The following is a 22716-nucleotide window of genomic DNA, read 5'->3' on the forward strand; positions in this document are numbered from 1 at the left end:
GATCCCGTGCTACCAGCTTTCCAAAGACATTTACGCCCCCAGAGCCCCCTTGCCAGGGGACACCACGGCTCACTCTGGGAAACGCGGGACTCTCAGACAACCCCAGGAAGCTTCCGCCCTTTGGATCTGCTCGTCCTGCCGCACGTTTCCTCTCTTCCGAGGTTTGGGAAATGAATCAGTCTAAGCTCTGCCACCCCCTCCTCCACCCGTGGCTTCTCAGCAGTGGGGATTTTTAAAAGAGAGACGAGGATGGGAAGGGGGGGGCGAACATAGTTTCTCTGGCAGATGGAAATTCCCTCCAGTACCCAAACTCCCCGAAACGGCTTTATGTGGGAGGTTCAATGAGCCCCACTGGAATTGTCGCCAGGTATAAAAGAACAAAGCTGTGATGACCCACTTAGGCAAGCATCTGGTTCCCATTTCGAAGCGAAGGTTCCTGGCGGAGAGGCACACTCAGGGCAAGAGACGGGGGCTGCCGCTGTGGCGAGTGATTCTGCCCCAGTGCCAGCAGTGTCCGGCTCACAACTCCGCTCGCCTTGGGAACTGTCTGGGGCAGAGAACCAAGGAGGTCCCCTCCACCTCCAGGGCCGGGATATACGGGTTCCTGGACGCAGAGAAGGCTTTGCCAAGCGGACCCTTCATGACTCAGCAGCACAAGGCAAAGGGCTTCTGGGCGCAGGGCTCTGAGAAAAACGCCCTTGGTGGCCCTCCAGGAGCTCAGGCTCTGCGTGCAGGGATGGGGAACATGCGGCTGCAGTGGGGCAGCAGTGGCCTCAGTGCAGATCCTCCGAAGGGAGTGCCCTCAATGAGGCCAAGGCAGCTCTGCCCAGACGCAAAGCTACACAGCAAGAAAGCTCCTGCATCTGCTGCGAATCTCAGGCTGGCATTCCAAGCACCAACAGAAAATGCTGCTCACACTCTTTGGGTCCCTTTACACAGCCAGGCATCCTGGGGCTCAGCTCAGTCCACCAGCCTTGGGTGAGTCCAAGGGAGCAGAAGGAAAACCAACCACACCTGGGAAGAAGGGGGACTCCTGGGCAAAGCCTCTTGTGAACGAAAAGCAGGAGGTGCTTCTCTCTCCCTCCCTCTTTGGATGGCAGAATTCAGGCTTCCACAGAAGCACACAGTGACCCAGAATACCTAACCCCAGCAAAAGGTGTGTAAATTAACACCCTGTAAGGCTGGCCTGAGCAGTTCTTCTGCGGGAAGAACCACCCTGAGATTACCGCCTCAGAAACTTGATTGGCCTTTAATAATAATAATAATAATAATAATAATAATAATAATAATAATAACAACTACTTTTATTTATATCCCGCCCTCCCCGAAGCCGGGCTCAGGGCGGCTAACAACAATAAAACAGTACAACAGTGACTTCCATGCCACACCGCATCACTTTGGTTTAGAAATTTGCTGAAAATCTTGACTGACTCAAATGAATTTTTAGCCACCCACTTTTCAGCCATCCTGGACACAGAGGGAAAAGTTGCCAGCCGCATCTGCCCAAGGCGCAAGAGAGCCTTGGGGCCTGTGCAGTCGGCAGTTCTGTTCCACACCCCCCCAGGCAGCTTCCCCACTTCGGTGCCTTGGACGTCCCCTCCCCCTGCAACCAGAAGTGCCTGTGCCCCCAGGCCCATCTGGGCACCCACGCAGGAAACCAAGCAAAGGCGGGCTGCTGCGTACCTTCCATCAAGGCTGTTGCTGGGAGAGGCAGAGGGGCTGGACTGGGCCAGTTCTGTGACGTCAGAGATGATGGGGCCGGAGTTGGCGGAGGGGTCCGGGGAGTACAGGTTCGCACCACTGTATGCCGGGGGGGAAGCCTGTGAGGAGGACAGATACTGGCATGAGGCCCTAGGAGCCTTGAGGGTCCAAAAGGTGGTTGCCTCCTTGGGGCTGCCCCCAAGCCCAGCTTCCCTCTGCCCAAGCCAGATACTTACAGAGTAGGGAGGCTGGCTGTGGATGTGCTCCAAAGAGTACTGGCGACTGTACTTGGGCATGGCGTGGGCCGAACTGCTGTCGTTCAACATCAAGGGGCTGGAAGGGAAAGCCAGAGATTGCCGTGAGACACAGAGAGCAGAGGCGGCAGGCATGCAGCAAAGGGGCTACCAGACTGCAGAGGGCACCATCCTGCTTACAGAACTTCTGAAGAGAGCACTCCTGACAGGCAGTTTCAGGCAGCCCACCCTCTAGGCCAGGCATAGGCAAACTCGGCCCTCCAGGTGTTTTGAGACTACAATTCCCATCATCCCTGACCACTGGTCCTCTTAGCTAGGGATGATGGGAGTTGCAGTCCCAAAACATCTGGAGGGGCAAGTTTGCCTAGGCCTGCTCTAGGGTCAGCTCAGGATGCTTTCTGGAAGCAGGAGCCCTGAAACAGGTTTGGGTTTGCAGGCTGTGTTGCTACTCTGGCTGGCAGGGACCAGGGCAGGTGTGCAGCCCACAGGGGACAGAGCTGGCCTTGGGGGTTCCTCCCATTTCGTTGGACCCAGGAGTGTGGGACTAGCCCACTGAAGCCACTTGCGTGTGCTCCACTCCAGGACTGCCTTCTTACAAAGGAGCATCTGAGCCCATCTGTAGCCTTAAGGCATCTCCTGCTTTCCTGCTGGAGCAAAGAGAGCTGCCCTCTTGCAAAATCATATCGCCATATCCCTTCCTGTGTGTTTGGTTTCAAAGACACCCCCCCCCCCCACTTCACAAGCAGCATGTAGGTGCTTCTCAGCCTTATGCAGAGGAAGAAAATTAAGAATCACAGACTTATAGAATTGTAAGAGACTAGTCCAACCCCTTCATATAGGAATCACAGCTCATAAAGCTACAAAAATGATACTCAAAGCACAGCAGAAACATAACCAATGGATCAGGAGTGGGGAGGAGGAGAGTTTAGGGGGGAATGGGCAGATAACCACACTCAAAGTATTCCTGCAGAAAGGGCATAGCAAGAGTATAGGCAGGAAGAGGCAGGCACAGATGGGAATTCCTCCCAGAGGTGCTTCTCAGAGGCAAGTCTGGAGTTTTCCAGGTGCAAATGCCTCAATGAGAGGCTGGGCTTGTGCTTAAACGCCATGGATGGTTCTTGAGAGTCACCCTAGGAGATCCTCCCAGCCAAGAGGAGAATCAAAGCATGGCCTCTGGATGAGGCCCACTTACATCTTCCTCTTCACTCCAAGGATACGGTTGGACTGCACCAGCGAGATTAAGAACTGGATGAGCTGTGGGAGAGAAAATGAAATGTCACCAAGCGCGATGCACACTTCTAGCTGGAGAAGGGGGAATCCTGCTGGACTGAGAGCCAAAGGCACTCTGGAAAGGACCACCTGCTCAGATCTCCCCCAGCACACGCGCAGCTGACCACCAGCATGGAAAACCCAGCAGGCTGGACTTGAGACCTCACTCCCAGGGTCAGGTATGTGGGGTTCTCTCAGGAGCAAACAGAAGAATCTCTGCACATGCTCTGTAGTCTCATCGTCCACGAGTGTGGAATTGGCACTGCCCATGCACACAGGGGAAATGGTTGTTGTTGGTTTTAGAGCGGTGCACCCTCAGGGGGAAAATATCTGTGCACGTGCCCGAAAGAGGTGGAAGGGGGTAATCCCCCTACATTCTGCGAGGCTCTCCTGACTGGTGTGTATGGCAGGTGGTGGAACAGCAACAAAAATCCATGACTGAAAAAACAGAATGCGGGGATCTGATGGGCCAACTACACAGAGAGAAAAATTGGATCAGAAAGACCGTGATATAAAACTTCCAATCTAGAATCACGCCAAGGCAGTGGGAAGCTGGCTGGAAGAGGTCTTGTTTCCTGTCCTTAAGAGACAGTGGCCCTTCGCCCTCAAGGCTCTGGGGGGTCCATTGGCCAAGCCCCCTGCAGGTCAGCAGCCTCAGGCCTCCAGCTGACTGTGTGGCCCACAGGGCAGGGAGGAAGCTGCCCTTTGCTGAGAAGTGAAGGCTGGGCTTACCTTGTTCACCACCTTCTGCTGCTGGGCGTGCTTCTGCCGCAAACTGGCCACCTCCCGCCACAGCGCCTCGTTCTCACTGAAAAGGAAGAAGGCAGCCAAATTAGCCTGGGCAGAGAGAGCAGCCACGGCAGGAAGGTGAAGAAGCGCCTTGCAGAAGTTTAAACTAAAACATGTGGTTGTCCAGCCCGGTTCTCTGCAGCACAGCCCCAGCATGGCAACAGTGGAAACCCTCACAAAACTCCCTCAAAGGAGCAGAGTAGGTACAGAAACCCTGCCAGGAACTCGTGGGAGGACAGGCAGCCAACAGCTCTCTGGTCATGTCTGTGAGAGTCACGACGGCAGCAGCCTCCCTGTCTCTACTTTCTCCTTCTCATTCTGAATTTGGGCATTTAAACGACCCAGGCTTGTTGTTTGAATTCTGCACTAAAGAGAATGTCTTCCTGCCACAAAATTCAAGCCAAGAGTTAGGGAGGGGGCCGCTTCATGCTGGTGCCCAATGCCCAGGTAGGATGTGGAAGCAGCTGCCTTCTGCAATGCTTTTTGAAGAGGCTGGGCACTTCAGGTGTGGGGTGGGCAGCCAGTGGCCCGACAAAGGACCCTTGCCCCACCTGAGCTAGTGCTGCCCTCCTGCCCACTCTTCCCCCTCCACGCAACTCTCCAGGTTGTACTCCAAAGGGACTGTGGAAACATTATTTCACGGATCAGAGGACGGGGGACTGAAAGGGGGATGGCTCAGGACTGCAGCTGAAAATGGCCTGGTGAAGACAGAAAAGCACAGTGACCGAATAGTTTTGAGAAGCTGACGGAAGCCGACTCCTAGGAAATGCTGAGAAATCTGTTCTCCCCCAGCTCCAATCTGTTTGGGAGCAGCAGCTTTCTTGCCTGCCTAAGGAAGTCTGCAGGGCTGAATGAACATCTCACAGGGCCCTCAGCACTTAAAAGACGGTGCCCCATAAATATCCAATTCAAAATATAAACAATAAACGACCGTAAATTAAAAGTTTATTTTTCAAAATGAAACAAAACCTGCAGAAAGATGGAAAATAGTGTTTATTTTTATATACTTCCACTATTTATATTTGAAAAATATATGTGCCCATTTTAATCCTGGGCTAGACATACTGGAAGCTTCATTTACTTTTAAAATTGTTGTTGTTGTTATTATTATTATTATTATTATTATTATTATTATTATTATTATTATTTATTAAATTCCTATACTACCCTTCATTTGCATCACACTTTTAACATCAAAGCAGCTTGCAGCAGCTAGCCATGTAAAAGCAAGCATCACAAAATTTGCGAAAGCAATTAACGACCCAGAATGCAGGCAAGCAATAAAAAGCAGCAGAAACGCGCAGACACCCAGCGCTCTCTCCCTGGAGAAGCTTTTCATACAGGCACGCGGGTGGGTGGTCCACCAAGTGAAACAAATTTGAGGGAGGCAGGTCGGTGGGCAGCTATTCAGCACCACAGCTAAAAGAGCCCCTCCCTTCAGGGGTAGCAAGGCAGTGACTGGGGGGGGGGGGACATCAAGGGAAGGCGGCTGTTTCATGCCTCTGCTTGTGGGCTCCCCAGGCACATCTGGGTGGCGGCTGGTGGAACCCGAATGCTGAGCTAGAGGGCCCTGGGTCTGGCCCAGGAGGGAAGTCCTAGCAGTGTCTTTGGAAAACCCTGACCATAATTTCCGGCAGGTTTTCTTAGGGAAGTACCCCAAACTGGGAAGACCCCATTTCACACCCTTCCCTATTTCACGCATTAGCAAGGCAGAACTGGAAGCAGGACGTCTCCTGAGGATCTTCAAGAACAAGAGGGCTTAGAAACTCTCACATTTATTGTGACTTTGGATAGAATTGTAGAGTTGGAAGGGACTTTCAGGGTTGTCTGGTCCAGTCCAATCCCCTGCAATGAAGGAATCTCAGCTAGGTGCTGTCGCTGATGGAGCTGCAGCCATGGTATGCTCTCTCATCAAAGACTGAGACTACTGAGGTTCATTTGCCACTAAAAAGCCCCCCCCCCAACTGTGCTTGCAAATACAAAGGTAGGCCCTCGCCGCCTCTCAGGATCAGGGCGGTCGGATCCTGGGTCAGATGTTGAGCCCCACCTGCCTCCTCACTTTACAGACTGCTTGGGGGGAGGATGTGGAAAGGCCGGCCTGGGAGCCGGGACTCTGGCCCTCCCCTGGAGCCGGGGAGGGGGAGTTTTAAGAGAGGCAGGTGGGCAGAGGGTAAGAGTTTATGTCATTCTGGTACAAAATTGGATAAATAAAACACTCCTAAGATCTTTTCATAACCCCTGAAATGAAACCTTTGAAGTCGGCCCATATAAACTCTTCACCGCCATTTAATTGCTCTATAAAACAGTGTGCGAAGGAAAGTCTTTGAGTTTCCCTCCTCCCACTCAAAAAAAGGGCTGTTAACTCTTTGCAGGCCTTCTGGAGATCACCGCCCCTCTGCGTGCTCTCCTAAAAACTATGAGGCCGCTAGAGGAGTCAGAAGACTGTCCCTTTGCTCTGCTGATGACGGGAGGCGGTGCACCGGGTGTATGTGGGTGTGGGAGAAACGGCACCCTATGCCTTATATATGGCTCACATGGGGATTTGGGAGCCAGCTCAGGGTCACCTGGTGAGCATCATGTCCAAGCTCGGCCAACACTCTGCATCACATGGGTTCCAGATCTTTCTGCAGAGGACGGACAGCCCCCTGGGCTTTCCTGGAGCCGCCCTAGGAAAGGTGCTCACAAATGCACACTAAATTGCTCTGCTCAAGGCAGCAAGCGACAGCTGACTCCTTCCACAGCCTCAGTTGCACCCAACACTCTGACCAGCATTTCCTTCCCACAGGCACCCCCTACTTTGCCCTGGTATTTCCTGAGTGCAGAAGACCCATTTTCTGCTCGCAGGAAGCTCTGGGGATGTGCTAAAGAAAGGCATCTGCTGGTCACCCTCATTGTCCTAAAGATGGGGTCTCCAAAGGGCTCCCCTGCAGAAGGGATGAAAGGTTGTTCTCAATTAGAAGGTGGATGTTTGTGATCCCAGGAATTATTCTCTGCAGGGTGGGAAAACACTTTTTGTTTATAAAAATATTTATAGGACACTATTTAATTTTAAAAAAATCAAAGCAATTTGCAACAAAAATGTATAAAACCATGCAGTAAAAACATGTAAAAAAAGGTTATAAACAGACATCAATAAACCATTGCAGGGAAATGTATTCTTAATTGCCTGCACAGCCCTGGGGGAATAGGAGTTTTCAATAGACATTTAAAAGTTAAACCAGAAGGCACCTGCTTATTAGAAACTGAACAGGCAACCACCGGCTGCACCAACTCCTTTGCAGAGTGGATGGGGAAACCCAGCCAGATGGGGGGGGGGTATAAATAATAAATAATTATTATTATAGTGTGGGTTCACCCCACGCCTTCCAAGAAAGGAGAGAAGGAGCTTCTCCATCCACACATTCCCCTGGCCAGAGTCTTTAAACAAAAGGCCCTTGCGCCAGGGCACTTGGGGACCTGCCTTGGGACTGGGGTGTTACAGACCCTTGCAAGTCATTACGATGAGAGGCGTACCAGGGGTGCAGTGGGTGGTTTGCGCCTGCAGTTCAGAATTAAAATTAAAACTATTTTAACAGGATTCTGAAAGGAGCCCCCTCCCATTTGGTCTTTACAGCGCTGGGAGACGAGGCCATCAACCGAGGGTCCCAGCACGCACTGCCGAGCCCTCTGCCCTCTCCCTCTCCCATGTTTAAACATCAAAGGGAGCCAGGATGGATGGTACGGCTCAGAAAGAGCAGAGAGGGGCTTGCCGCACCTGCAGAGAGGCCTTCTCAAAGGCCTGGAGGAACCCTGACAGCAACTTCATCACGTGGCTGCTGGCAGGAATTTGGGAAGAAGGGTAAGGAGAGTCTTGCAAAAAATTAAAAATTAAAAAAATGGCAAGGGCGATGACAGCAGGTGCCCAAGTAGAGGCAGCAAAGGAAGGAGGGAGACGCAGCCATCTTGTTTGAGGGGTGGGCTTGTTGCCGGCTTGAGCCTGCTGCCTCTTCACTTTGCGGGATGCAAAGCTGCTCCCTTCTCCAGAATCAAACAGAACTGGGCAACGGCTGCACAGGGTCAAAGCTTGCCTGTCCACAGCAGGGAAACAAAAATCCCAGACCGCAGACCACAAGCTCTGCAAGGCCGGCAGTTTTTTCTGTTTTTCAGAAATCTGATGGGCTATACAAAACAACGAATTACACACACACACACACACACACACACACACACAGGTCTGGGAGAATTAAAATGTCTTTGGTGCTGAAATGACAACAAGGTTGGCAAGTCCAAACAGGGAGGGAATGCCACAATAATGGGGCCACCACTGCAAAACTGTCTCAATAGTCGCCACCCACCTCAGATTGGGGTACTGTGGGTGACATGGTGCTGCTAAATTGCATGGGGCTTTAAAGGTGCGATAGGGACACGGGTGGCGCTGTGGGTTAAACCACAGAGCCTAGGGCTTGCCGATCAGAAGGTCAGCGGTTCGAATCCTCGCGACGGGGTGAGCTCCCATTGCTCGGTCCCTGCTTCTGCCAACCTAGCAGTTCAGAAGCACACCAGTGCAAGTAGATAAATAGGTACCGCTCCGGCGGGTAGGTAAACGGCGTTTCTGTGCGCTGCTCTGGTTCGCCAGAAGCGGCTTTGTCATGCTGGCCACATGACCCGGAAGCTGTACGCCGGCTCCCTCGGCCAGTAAAGCGAGATGAGCGCCGCAACCCCAGAGTCAGCCACGACTGGACCTAATGGTCAGGGGTCCTTTTACCCTTTACCTTTAAGGTGGGCCCTGACACTTCATATATAACTGTGCCCAGGTTTTTCCTGCCACCACCTCAAGATGATGAAAGTGTCCCCTTGGCAGGAGTAGCGCCCCCCCCCCCCCGCTACAAAACCTGATCGCAGCCAGAACAGGCTGACCACCATGTCTCTGAAGAGATGGAGCACCTCCTCTTGGCACTTTTCCCGGCCCTCCCCCAGCCCCCTCCCCTGGGGCAAGTGGTGGGTGCCTGTTGAGAGGCCACTTTAGGCGCAGGACAAGGTGCCTCGGCACGCAAAGCAGCAAGCCTGCAGTCAGAAGCACTGCTTTCCTGGCACGGCTCACACATCTGAGCCCGCCATAAACTACGACTCCAGCAGTCCTTAACCTCATGGAACACCGTGGCCAGTAAAACCGGCTTCAGATGATCTCAAGCAGTGACTAAGCCCAAAGCGCAGCTGTGCGCAAGGAGGAAGAAAGAAGAAGGAAAAAAGACAGACGCAGAGCGAGAGAGTTCACAACGAGTGTCTTGCTCGGAGCCCATCAAAGCAATTCTGAGACGAAGCTGACGGTTGACTGCGGGCCAGCAAAGTCCCCCGTGACAAGCAGGGGCTGCGGTGCAACTCGCCAGAACAGCTGGAATCCATGCAGCATCTCGCACAGAGAGGCAGTAACACACCACATTACAACGGTCTAATGTAGAGGTCATAAAAGCCTGGCCCAGCGTCTCTGCCTCAGGCAGGATCAGCCAGAAGACTGGAGTCGTTAAAGTCAGCAAGGCGGAGAGGGCCGTGCACACTATGTGTGTGGGTGCAGGGGGGGGGACCAGCCCTTCAGACGGGCTGTGGAGTCACCCCACCGCTCCCAACGCTCCTGACCAGCGGCTAAGCTGCCTGGGGATGGTGGGAGTTGCGGCCCAACACCTGGGGTTCAAGAACCCTGGTCGTGGCTTAGGACACCTGAAGCCCAGGAGATGGAGCAGAAGCAGCTTCCCCACCAGCCCCACAGGGAGGAAGTGGAGGGCTGGAGCTGGACTAGAAAGAACATGAGAAGAACCTGCCGGATCAGGCCAGTGGCCAACCAGTCCAGTAACCTGCTCTCACAGTGGTCAACCAGATGCCCCCATGGAAAACCCAAAGGACTCCCCCCCCCACCAGCAGTTTCCAGCAACTGAGATTTAAAGGATTGCTGCCTCTGACCCTGGTGGCACAGAACAGCTATCATGCCTTCAACAACCCTTTCCTTAATGAATTTGCCTAATCCTAAAGCCGTCCGGGTTGGTAGCCTCCAATGACTCCTGGGAGAAGGCGTTCCACGGTTTGCGCTGCATGAAGAACCTTCCAACATTCAGAAAGCTTCACCTGCCTTCAATATGCACCTACAGATGCTCCGGCTAATTGGAGCTGTTGACAAGGCAAGGCTGAACCTGGAAACATGGGCCAGGGGGCACAGGGAAGAAGACAACTGCCCAGCCACCTTCCTTGGCTAGGCAAGGCTGGAGCCCCACAACTCTGACCCTCTGTGCACAAGGGGGCCGGGGTCACTTTCAGAGAGGCAGTAACACACCACATTACAACCGTCTAATGTAGAGGTCATAAAAGCCTGGCCCAGCGTCTCTGCCTCAGGCAGGATCAGCCAGAAGACCTTGCCACCACTCTAGTTTTCTTAAGGACGAAGCCTTATTAACAGGAGACAGCTGGAAAGGAAGAGGCCAGGGAGCCTCCTCCACGCCAGCGCTCCAGTCTCCTGCACCTCCTTAATGGAAGCAAGGCATTTATTTCCCTTCCCTGAGATTTACAGCGATTCTTCTTCCCCTTGTCCAGGCCTTGCAAGTGATGTCTCATTCCCAAACCTCAGCCAGCTGCATAGGCAGGGTATTGGCTCCTGTTACGTGACGGGATCCTTCTCTCAACACAGCACACGTCAGAGTGCCGGCAGGGAAGCCTCCTTCCTTGCCCTGGGGGGCAGCAGGCGGGGGGAGTCTTAAAGGAGAGAACCGGGCAACTCAAGGGCTGGGCTGGCAAAGGATGGGCCAAGCCTCCTTTTCAAAATACTTGTCTTGAAAAGTGGTGAAATTGGCAGCTGGAAACTTGATCCAACCCACTGAGAAGTGCATGCGCGCGCACACACACGGGGGCGGGGTTCCCCAGAGATCCCCTTCTATCCCCCACTTAAACCAGTGGTTCCCAAAGTGGGTGGTAGCGCCCCCTGGGGGTGAGTACCCAGGGAGGTGCTAAGAGGTGAGGGGGCAGAAGTGGGGAAATGGCTGTCCGACTTTGAAAAGCTGGTATCACTGGATCAAGTTAATTGAATTAATTTAATTACACAGTGTTAATTGGGTTTGGAATAAATGTGCAATTCATTGTGACTGTTTTGAATGTTATTGTGCCATTATCTTCCTTAGTGGGCTGTGCAAACCACTGATCTGAATAATCCTTTTTATACAGTAGGGGGCACTGGGGGTGAGTTGATTGAACCGAGAGGGCAGGGCCCCCGAAACGCTTGGGAAGCACCGGCTGAAACCAACCATCAGGACACAATCTGCATGCAGAAGGGGAGTCGGGAGAAGCAGCGAACCCTCACGCCACCGCTCCCAGCCTAGACCTTTTTCCTTTTCCTGCTTGTCCACGGCTAGCCAAGGCTGCTGCTTTCGGGCCCCGGGTCCCTGCAGGCCGGCAGCTGCCTCTAATGAGGCATTTCCGAGGAGGCGGCTGGCGGCTCCAGCTTGGCCGTCCCTTCGCTGGCTCCATTAGGCCCAAGCTCAGCTTTTCTGCAGCCCGTTACTGACAGACACAATCTTTTCTGCAAATGTTCCAGCGCAAAAAATATCCCCTCTGGTGAGTGTCAGAAGGATAATATATATTGTTGCTTTTGGAACCATAAAGAGAGCAGCACAGGTCAGAATTATTATTTGGTATGATTTAGCGGGAGGGGGAGGAGGAAGAGGAGAGGTGCCGCATCAGGGAAACTAATTCCGTTGCAGGGAAGACGAGGATGGTGGCGGCAGAAGGCCAGATAAGGGTGTCTGCTCGGATTTATTTTTACCAAGAGAAATTTTAAACCTCCTCGTTCTGTGGGCGACGGGGGCCTTGTAAAAACGGCAGGGCCTTGTAAACGCAGTCTGGCCAGGAGGAAGTACTTGCGGCGTCCCCGCGGCAGGCCTTCGACACGCCGAGCCAAGCTAAACGGAGCCCCCAAAGGCGGCTGGGGGAAGGCCCCCGTAAACACAGGTGCACTCACCCCGCTCGGCCCCCGCTCCCAGAAATCTGTTTAGAATTAGGCTCACGGAGAAGACACTGCAGCAAGACCAACCAGAGCCCTCCTGCCTCGCTTTCCGGCTTGGATGGAAAGAAAGGCCTGCGAGGATTCAGAGACCAGAGAGAAAGAGAGCGGCAGGACCGGCTGATTTCACCTTCCCCAATCTCGCCACCTTTGTGGTGAACTTATCAAAGCTATCATATTTAAGATGATTTGCACCCTTTCTTTTGTTATCCCCCCAAAATACGCCTATCAGGGTGGATAAAAATCAATGATTAAAAAAAAATTGGAATTTTTGATTTAAATTGGATTTTTAAAATAAAATGCTTTTGGAGGAAAAATATTTCTAAAGATAGTTTTCTCTTGAAGTTACATTATAGTCCAAAGGCTATTCATCAGGAAATAAGGATTTGTTTTAAGTTTTTCATGTGTGCTAAAACTCAGTCTAAGTTCTTTTTTTAAAAAAAATGTTTAACCACATCAGTTAACAAACATGGATACATATGCTATAATGCTATTGTTTTAGTTAAATAAATTGTTTAAATTCTTATTAAGGAAATTATTATTTTTCTCCTTCCAATAAAGTGCAGCAGAAAAGTTGTCCAAATATAAACAGTTAACTTACTAAATCTGTTAAGTCTTTGGCAAGACCTTGAAGTGCTTGCCAGTCAACTAATAAGCGTTCACAGTTAACTTGTTAAACCTCACAATAATTTCATAATTATCAGTCTATGTATTTCTAGTAGTATAACCAAATCAGTGATTTTTTATATAACTGCAAAAACTACTCTGAAAATATATTATTCCAAAAATGAAACCTTCATCTGGTTGTAAATGTTAAGATTATACCAGCAAGAGTGAGTCTTTCTGTAAAATAATTATTTAAATCAAGTCTTACTGACTAGTGATTTAAATCAAGTCTTACTGACTAGTGATTTAAATCGATCTGATTTAAATGAAATCCACCCTGACTCCTATACTGGAAGTTTGGTAGAGTCTGTTGTTGTTGTTGTTGTCGTCACCATCCCACCCCTCAGCAGGAGACCCCAGGGCTGGTTACAATAACATAAATGATACCATTTAAATCAAGCCAACAAGCAAAACACTCATACACTAACTAGCAATTTCCAGGCAGGTCATAAACATGTTACATAATCATAGTGATATGTGGATTTACTTTCCACTCAAGGCCAGAATAAATGGGTTCATGTCCATAGCATAGGGATGGCCGCCCTCTAAACGCTGATTGGCTCCAAGCCACCCCATTGGTCCCGGTCAGCCTAGCCAGCTGTCAGGGAGGATGCTGGGAGTTGGAGTCCACCAGAAACGCCCCACCCCGATGCCGTACTTTGAGTGTCAGGTGCTGCCCCACCACAAGAGGACCAAAGCAGAGCGCACGCGACTCACCTGGTGCCATTTCCCTCACCAGCCTCAGCCTCAGCCCAGCTGGATGTGGGATCTGGAACCAGGCCTAAGGCCATTAGTCCTGCATTTGACATGAGTCTGGCTTCCCGAACCCCCAGGAAGCGTTTGCTAGGCTCACCAAGGAGACATCAAGCTCAGGAGCTACACGTCTCGTGATAAAAGAGCCAGCAGCAGCTTTTAAAAGGCAGCTATCAGGTTCAAAACCACAACCACTCCAAACTTAAAAAAAAAAATCCCTGAAAGGAAGCTTCTGGCTCGCAGATTCCATTTTTAGGAGGTGGTTAGGGATTGAAAACAAATGAAAACATAGGAAGGGGAAAGAGAGGCCAGCGGAAGCTGACACTCTCAAAGGCCGAGAGGGAGATTTTCCAAAGCAAAGCACTGCCAAGCTTGGGCCCCCAAAGCCCACCTGCCTTCCCCACAGCAGCCCCCTAAGTGTTGTTCTGGCTTTGGAGGGACTGGCTAGTTATTAAACATCAACATCTCCTATACAGCATTATGCACCACAAGGTGCAGGCCCATCGGCCTTTACACGAGTGCAAGGGAGGCAGACAATAAAAGCATTCCCTTTCGCAGTCAGGACAGGATTCGAAGCCAGGGCTCTAAAAGCCCCCCTGAGCCAAAATGGCCTCTTGCATTTACCCATCCAACCTTTCACTACAAACACTTTATTCCTTCAGATCTCCCCTGCCCCCTCTTTTTTTTAACATCCAGCGCTTTAAATGCCACGCTGAGAAACATCAGGGTGCTCTTATGCGCATGTCCTGCTTGGGGTCTCCCCAGAGGGCCCTCTGGTCGGATGAAGCACCTAAGCTCTTCAGATGCACGCCAAAACATGGGGCTACCAATTTTCATAATAATAATAATAATAATAATAATAATAATAATAATAATAATTTATTTATATCCCACCCTCCCCAGCCGAAGCTGGGCTCAGAACGGCTAACAACAGTAAAATAATACAGCATTCTAAAATCAATTCATTCTTGTCAGGGGTTCAGAAGCAGAGACGCAGAGAAGGGTGGAAACAGAGAGCGAGGGGGAGGAAGCCGAAGGGAGAATGAGTGATGATGACGACCCGAGATCTCCAAGCCTAAGCAGTGAGTCAGAGGACTCCCAAAAGGGAGCCCCAGTGAGCAGAGCAAGGGGGGGATCCGGGGGGACACCCCAGGAGGAAGGGAACAGAGGAGATTCAGAGAGCAGCAGCTGGAAGTCGGGACCCACGCTCATAACTGAGGGCGGCAGCAGCTGGAAGTCGGGACCCACGCTCAAGACTGAGAGCAGCAGGGAGGAAGGTAGCCAGGCATCGGGTTCCGGAGGCTGTCAGCAGGAGGGAGGGCACGAGTCAGGGGTGGTCACGCCCTCCTCAGAGAGCGAGGCAACGGTTAAGAGGAAAGTAGAGAGTTGGGCGCGCGCGCCAAGTTCAAATGCAGCGGAAGCTGGAGCAGTAAGCAGCCCGGAGAGTGAGCCAGGTCCTAAAGCCCGCCGCAAGGAGGCAGAAGGATCAGGGGGGTCAGCGTCAGAGGAGAGTAGAAGGGAGGAGGCCCAGGGGGGCAGAAGGACCCAGAGACGTAGGGAGAGGCGAAGGAGGTGGAGCAAGGCTAGGGTATTAAGCTGGTGTGCAAGAGGCGGGGACTCAGACGGGTCTTCGCCGACCTAGAGCAGAAGGTGTAGAGCTGCACGCTGCAGTTCGGAAATGAAACCTGTAACTCAATAAAGACTCTTTTAAAGTGGACGCTGTGTGGCGTGGTCCTATGTGAGCTGGGACCTGGTAGCAGCTCTGACAGTAAGACCCGTCTCTTCAAAGCTTCAGAAACCTGAAACCTCGCAGCGGGAGCAGAAGCCGCTAGGGGAGGAAGAGGGGTGTCTGTAAGCGAGCTCACAAAGGTTAGCAAGATGACGGAAGAACAGAGGATCTCCGCGCTGCAAGAGGCAGTGACCCAGTTGTCCTCAGAGGTATTGGCTTCCAAGAAACGGGAGGAGGAGACTACAGCCGCCTACAGAGACCTACACGCCAGGTTTGAAATGCTTGTTAAGCAAGGGCAACCGGGACCCAGACCGGAGGGCGTGGGATTGGCACGGAGAGCAGGAGGGCTTGTGGCTCACTTCGATGGGACTTTGCAACAGTACCCTAATTTTAGAGCAGACGTAATGTGCGCACTGCAACTGCTGGCAAAAGACTTTAGAGATGAGGAAGAGAAGGTGGGGTTCATATTGTCCCATTTGCATGGGGATGCCAAAGCCTGGCTGCGCAATTTGTGGAGGGATAAAGATCCGGCGCTTCAGAATGCAGATGCCTTTATCAAAGCGATGGATGCGTGTTTTTTGTCTACTATTGATGTGGATCTTGCCAGACGGGAGATTCATGGACTAAAACAAGGGAGGGCGAGCGTCCGGCAGTATCACGCCCGATTTTTTGCGCTGGTCAGTGCTTTAGAATGGGATCGGGATTCGCCCCCTGTCAGAGACCTCTTCTGGGAGGGTCTAAGTTCTGCGGTTAAGGATGAAATTGCAAGGGGGGAGAGGCCCCGAAGCACGCAGGAGGTGGTCCAAAGGGCGCTGACTGTGGGGGTGAGGCTGGAAGAACGTCCATGGTGCAGAGATGAAGGACGTGGAGGGCGCGAAGCAGCGAGAAGTTTCTTTTTCGTTCCGAGGGAAGCAGCGCGTGCGCAATCCACACCTCCGCCAGGAGGGGGAGGGGAACCGATGGAGGTTGGAGGTGCAAGGGCTCAGTCAGCAGCCAGAGCCCTAGCACCGGCAGCAGTGAAAGCGAAGCCTCCTAGAGGGAACAGGAAGTGTTACATCTGCGAGGATCCAGGCCATTTGGCGAAGGAGTGTCCCCGGAGGCTCCACAAGCACACTGCAGCCTCAGCAATGGTGACTGCAGCAACGCAGCAAGGAGAACCACAGCAGGGAAACGACGATGTCTGGCTGGAGACGGAGGCACTGGGGCCCAGCCAGACGCATCTGTGAAGCAGTCCCCAGCAATCTTGCAACCCACGGATCCCCTCCCACCCAAACCAGTAGTGCAGCTCACAGCATCTCTCCAGCTACCCGACGGCGTCACTATCGAAGTGCCGCTTTCTGTGGATTCTGGAAGCAACGCAGACTTTATAGCGCAGAGCTTTGTGGAGCAGCACGCTATACAGCTATTGCCTGCCACTCTGCCCCTGCAAGTCGTCACAGTGGATGGCAGAGAGTTGCTAGGGGGGCAGGTGGTGAAGCAGACGCCACCGATGGTGATGCGCCTTGGCAACCACAGGGAAGTCATCAGTTTTAATGTCACCCAACTGTCGGACACGCCCATTGTGTTGGGCATGAGTTGGCTGGACAGGCACAGTCCGACACTGGCTTGGTACCAGAGACAACTGATCTTCGGCTCCTCTTATTGCGCAGAACACTGCATCCTGCCCCGACGGGAGGGAGAGGAGGAGGAATCACAACTGCAGTTGGGAACGTTGCAAGCGGTCCCCCACAAATACGCGAGCTTTTTGGAGGTCTTCTGCGAGAAGGAGGCGGACAAGCTACCCCCTCACCGGCCATATGACTGCAAGATTGACCTCCTACCGGGGGCGACGCTGCCGAAGGGGCGGCTATACTCCATGTCTGAAGATGAAATGCAGGAACTCAAACAGTTCATCGAGCATAATCTGGAGCGTGGCTTCATCAGAGAGTCCAAGGCAGTGGGGGGCAGTCCCGTTTTCTTCGTGAAAAAGAAAGACACGCCCCAAAAAAGACTAGTTGTGGACTACCGCCTTTTGAACCAGATGACCAAACCGTCTGATTACCCCATGCCCAGGATTGACGACCTCCTCGCGACGGTGCGCAAGGGACGCGTGTTCACCAAGTTGGACCTGCGAGGGGCGTACAATCTCATCCGCATGCGGGAGGGCGATGAGTGGAAGACGGCCATGTTCACACCGCTGGGCACCTACGAATACAGAGTTATGCCCTTTGGATTACAAAATGGCTCTCACTGTTTTCAAGCTTTTATGCATCACGTGTTGGAGGGACTCCTCTACAAGACATGCGTCTGCTTCCTGGATGACATCCTGATTTTCTCTGACTCGCAGCAAGCTCACGACCGAGACGTGAGGGAGGTGCTCAGCAGGTTGCAACAACATAGACTGTACGCCAAGCTGGAGAAGTGCCAGTTCGACACGACGGAGGTGGATTTCCTGGGATACAAGTTGTCGGACAAGGGGATAGCCATGGACAGCACCAAGGTTCGTGCGGTATTGGATTGGAAAAGCCCGCGCAACCGGAAGGAGGTCCAGCGGTTTGTCGGCTTCGCCAACTTCTATCGCAAGTTTATCAAGGGGTTCGCGATGCAGACGGCAGCAATTACGGACACGCTCAGCTCCAAAAAAAAGAAATTCATCTGGACGGAGCAGGCGGAACAGTCCTTTCAAGCGCTCAAGCATCTCTTCGCATCGGAGAAGCAACTGCTGCATATCGACCCCAGTAAACCGTTGAGGGTAGAGACAGACGCGTCAGACAGAGCCGTGGGAGCTGTCCTGCTGCAGCGAGACCCGCAGGGGGTGTGGCGGCCGGGAGCGTTCTACTCCAGAAAGCTCAGCAAGTCGGAACAGAACTACACCATCTGGGACAGGGAGTTGCTGGCCATTCATGCAGCTTTCAAGGCGTGGAGGCACTTCCTAATCGGCGCCAAGCACACGGTGCAGGTCTGCACGGACCACAAGAATCTGGAGCACTGGCGCACGGCTCAGTTCCTGAACCAGAGGCAGATACGTTGGGCGGAGTTCTTTGCTGACTTCAATTTCCGAATAGAGTACGTCCCAGGCGACACCAACATCATGGCGGATGCACTGTCCCGAAAACCGCAATACCTAGAAGAGGTGACGCCAGCGGCGGCCATGCACATCTTCGCACCGACGGCGTGGGCGTGTGCCTCAGCTACAGTAGACCTGGATGCGGTGCGACGTGCATTGCGGGACGACTCATTCGCGCAAGACAAGATGGCGGAACTGCTCAGAGGCACGGCTACCACGGACGAGTTCCAGGTGCGGGACGGCTTGCTCCTACGCAAAGGGGCTGTCTATGTACCAGGAGACGACCTTCGCGCCAAGGTACTGCAACAGTTGCACGACGCACCCACGGCCGGTCACTTTGGCACAGAGAAAACGATGGAATTAGTCGCGAGAGACTTCTGGTGGCCCAGGCTGAGAGGAGAGGTCGCGGACTACGTCGCGAGGTGCGACACCTGCCAGAGGGCCAAGCCGGTACACAGACCACCGGCGGGACTGTTAGAACCGCTGCAAACACCGTTTGAACCGTGGGAGAGGGTGGCCCTGGACTTTGTGACGGATTTACCCAGCTCGAGAGGCAAGACAGCTGTGCTAGTGGTGGTGGACTTGTTCACCAAGATGGCACATTTCATTCCGTGTGCGAAGGTGGCCACGGCGGAACAAACCGCCAAACTGTTCATAGATCACGTGTTCAAAGTGCATGGCCTGCCACGGTCTATCCTGTCCGACCGCGGACGCCAGTTCATCTCGTCTTTCTGGCAGAAGCTGATGGGTTTTCTAAATGTCAAGGTCAATCTGGCATCAGCAAGACACCCGCAGACCAACGGGCAAGCAGAGAGGGTCAATGCCATCATGCAGCAGTACCTGAGATGCTATGCCAATCAACAGCCTGCGACGTGGGTGGATTACCTGCCGCTAGCCGAGTTCGCTTACAACAACACGAAGCACGTGTCCACAGGAGTGACGCCGTTCTTTGCCAACAATGGGAGGAATCCCAGAACCTTCCCGGGACTGGAGAGAGTGGGGGAAGGAGAACCACAGACGGCGGACGCGTTCGCGTCAGAGCTGCAGGCGGTCCACGATCAACTCAGACGGCAGCTGGAGCTAGCTAAGCACGCCTACAAGGTGCAAGCTGACAAGCACAGGCGGGTTGGCGAAGTGATCCAAGTGGGAGACTGGGTCTGGCTGGCAGCCCACGCAGTGCCGACCAGGTCGCTTGCCAAGAAGAAGTTGGGGCACAAGCAGATCGGTCCGTACCAAGTCGAAGCGCAGATCAACCCGGTAGCCTTCCGACTGGCGCTGCCGGAGGGTTCCAGAATGCATCCGGTGTTCCACAGGTCGGTGCTCACTCCCTACAAGGCACCTCACAGGTTCCAGGAGCCAGGGACGGCGCCAAGTCCGCTCCGGGAACGGACGGAGACGCGGGAGGTGAAGCACCAGGACCACATCAACGAGGTCACGGAGATTTTGGACTCCAGATGGGGGGAAGAGGGAGTCGAATACCTCTTAGCCAGAGAGGGCACCCGGGCCAGCGCCAATAGCTGGGTACCAGACTACGCTTTGGAGGAACCCCTGCTCAAGGACGAGTTTCATGCCCTCTTCCCACACAAACCCATGCCAGCGAGCTTCTTCGACGACTGGTTGTTCACACCCACACTTTCTTCCAGCACGTTCCATGGATTCGACTCAGAAGGGGAACCCGCACGGAGCACCCGTTCCCCAGAAGGTTCACCGGCAGGTTCGGCATCAGGCAACTCGTATTGGTGGGACGATCGACCAGAGGAGCGATGGCGCAGGAAGTGGCTGGAGATGCCAGGTCGAGCGACCGACGCAGAGACTGACATGGACGTGTTCGGGGAGGACCTCGGGTTCGAGCACGGCGGTACAGAGATGGAAGAGCAACAAGTCAACGTCGACGACCGCGAGGGGGAAGACTCGGAGGTCTTCAGTTGGCGGCCACCCACGGGGAGCGACCTGTATCCAGCATTCCATCCCATGATGATGGAGCGCCCAGCACCCACACCTGACAGCGGGGAGGGGGGAAGGGGGGGCTTCGAGGGGGGGATGGATGTCAGGGGTTCAGAAGCAGAGACGCAGAGAAGGGTGGAAACAGAGAGCGAGGGGGAGGAAGCCGAAGGGAGAATGAGTGATGATGACGACCCGAGATCTCCAAGCCTAAGCAGTGAGTCAGAGGACTCCCAAAAGGGAGCCCCAGTGAGCAGAGCAAGGGGGGGATCCGGGGGGACACCCCAGGAGGAAGGGAACAGAGGAGATTCAGAGAGCAGCAGCTGGAAGTCGGGACCCACGCTCATAACTGAGGGCGGCAGCAGCTGGAAGTCGGGACCCACGCTCAAGACTGAGAGCAGCAGGGAGGAAGGTAGCCAGGCATCGGGTTCCGGAGGCTGTCAGCAGGAGGGAGGGCACGAGTCAGGGGTGGTCACGCCCTCCTCAGAGAGCGAGGCAACGGTTAAGAGGAAAGTAGAGAGTTGGGCGCGCGCGCCAAGTTCAAATGCAGCGGAAGCTGGAGCAGTAAGCAGCCCGGAGAGTGAGCCAGGTCCTAAAGCCCGCCGCAAGGAGGCAGAAGGATCAGGGGGGTCAGCGTCAGAGGAGAGTAGAAGGGAGGAGGCCCAGGGGGGCAGAAGGACCCAGAGACGTAGGGAGAGGCGAAGGAGGTGGAGCAAGGCTAGGGTATTAAGCTGGTGTGCAAGAGGCGGGGACTCAGACGGGTCTTCGCCGACCTAGAGCAGAAGGTGTAGAGCTGCACGCTGCAGTTCGGAAATGAAACCTGTAACTCAATAAAGACTCTTTTAAAGTGGACGCTGTGTGGCGTGGTCCTATGTGAGCTGGGACCTGGTAGCAGCTCTGACAATTCTAAAATCAATTCAAAATCAAATTGATGGCAACCATGGGGCTAGAGTTCTGTGAGGATTACCAAAGGAGGGGGTCAGGCTGTGCCTTGGCCAAAGGCCTGGTGGAACAGCTCCGTCTTGCAGGCCCTGCGAAAAGATGTCAAGTCCCGCAGGGCCCTGGTCTCTTGGGACAGAGCATTCCACCAGATTGGGGCCACAACAGAAAAAGCCCTGGCTCTGGTTGGGGCCAGCCTAACCTCCCTGTGGCCCAGGACCTCCAAGATGTTTTTGTTTGAAGATCGTAAGGTCCTCCGTGGGACATACCAAAAAGGCGGCCAGCTCTGTGGAGGTGGACTTGCTCACAGCCATCCCACATTAGGCCAGCCTCTCCCTTACCTCCCAACCAAAGACAGTGATCTTTTTTAGGGGGGGCTAATGAGGGACCAGTTTTCTGTTTTGTACTCCATGAGGTGCCACTTGAACTGATGGTGTTACAATACTTTAACAAAAAAGAGGGCCAATCTTCCTATGTGGATGTTGCGTTTAGACCCTTCAAGTTTGGGGTCACTAAACTCAAGAAGTCCACTGTAGGTATTGTCCATACCCCTCCCTTCTTCCGGGGCACTGTGATTTTGCACAGTGAGAACAAGGTGCTCCCGGCAATTGGCTTGGCCTGCGCAGGCCACAGCAGCGGTCAGTAGTTCTGCACGGCCTGCAGAAGCTAAGAAGAATCAGCCCAGGAAGCTGCCCTGCGAAGGCTTGTCTCTTTGGGGCCCGTGAGTTTGCTACAACCCTGGACTGGCCAGAGGGGAGGCCCAAGAAGAAGCGCCGCTAACAAACCTTCACACTACTGGCTCCTCAAGAGCTTATGCTTAAGCAAGTAGGCTTTGTGCCCTCTACGGACAGCAGAAAGCACCCCCTCAGCTTTTTGATCTCTTAAGTCAGCCATTTCCTTGTCTACATGAGGACCATATACAAACAAGACACACGCGGGCAGATCCACACCAGCACACACACTGTCCCTCCTGCACAGATGAGAAGGGGTTTGGCAACTCACTCCCCTCTTCCCTTGCCCACTCATCACAGCCTCAAACTGATGATGAGGGGAGGAGGCAAGTTGCCAAACCCAGCACTGAGTCTACTTTGAAATATTGTTTTCCCTTTTTTGCAGTTATTGTCAAAATTGGCAGGGTCTTGGTGGAGCAGGAACAAAATCACCGTGGAGCTGAATCACCCCTGGTCTACGCCAAGGAGAATGAGGTTCCAAAAAGGCACCATTGGGCTTCTTTCTTCTGCAAGATAGGGAGGTGATACTGAAGCCCTTAATTCCCAGACACCACAGTCTAACCAAGACAGGGAGGCCAAGCTTCACCACACTATGACCCTGAGCAGCACCGCTGTGGGCAGGCAAGAAGCATGCAGGCCTGGTCTCTGGGCTTGAAGAGGAACTCTAGGGCACAGCCAGGCAACAAGTCGGCCTGGAATACCCTCCCTTCTGTAAGCGGTTTCAGGCAGCTTGGCAAAACCTGACCTTGGCCAGCAACTATTCAGAATGGCAAAAGCCCCACCAGAAAGCCGCAAGGCTGGATGACTCAAGAGACCGAGTGGTCATCAAGCTCCACATTCCATGGGCGAGGAGTCAAGCTGTTTACGGCTGGAGGGATCAG

The 22716-nt window shown here is 53.3% G+C and overlaps 1 protein-coding gene across 2 annotated transcripts in view; it reads right to left on the reverse strand.

Annotated features, from left to right (window-relative positions):
• The window catches only part of HSF1 (heat shock transcription factor 1), a 46515-nt gene that overhangs the window by 7894 nt on the left and 15905 nt on the right, over window positions 1–22716 (reverse strand). For both annotated transcript variants that reach the window (XM_082235710.1, XM_082235709.1), the window contains exons 5-8: window positions 3957–4032; window positions 3148–3209; window positions 1938–2034; window positions 1684–1820 (exon numbers count right to left, since the gene is read on the reverse strand). In XM_082235710.1, coding sequence (XP_082091836.1) covers window positions 1684–1820; window positions 1938–2034; window positions 3148–3209; window positions 3957–4032 — 372 coding nt within the window. The remainder of the gene's footprint in view (window positions 1–1683; window positions 1821–1937; window positions 2035–3147; window positions 3210–3956; window positions 4033–22716) is intronic.

Source organism: Podarcis vaucheri (genome assembly GCF_965113315.1).
Source record: "Podarcis vaucheri genome assembly, chromosome: 8".
Taxonomy (NCBI): domain Eukaryota; kingdom Metazoa; phylum Chordata; class Lepidosauria; order Squamata; family Lacertidae; genus Podarcis; species Podarcis vaucheri.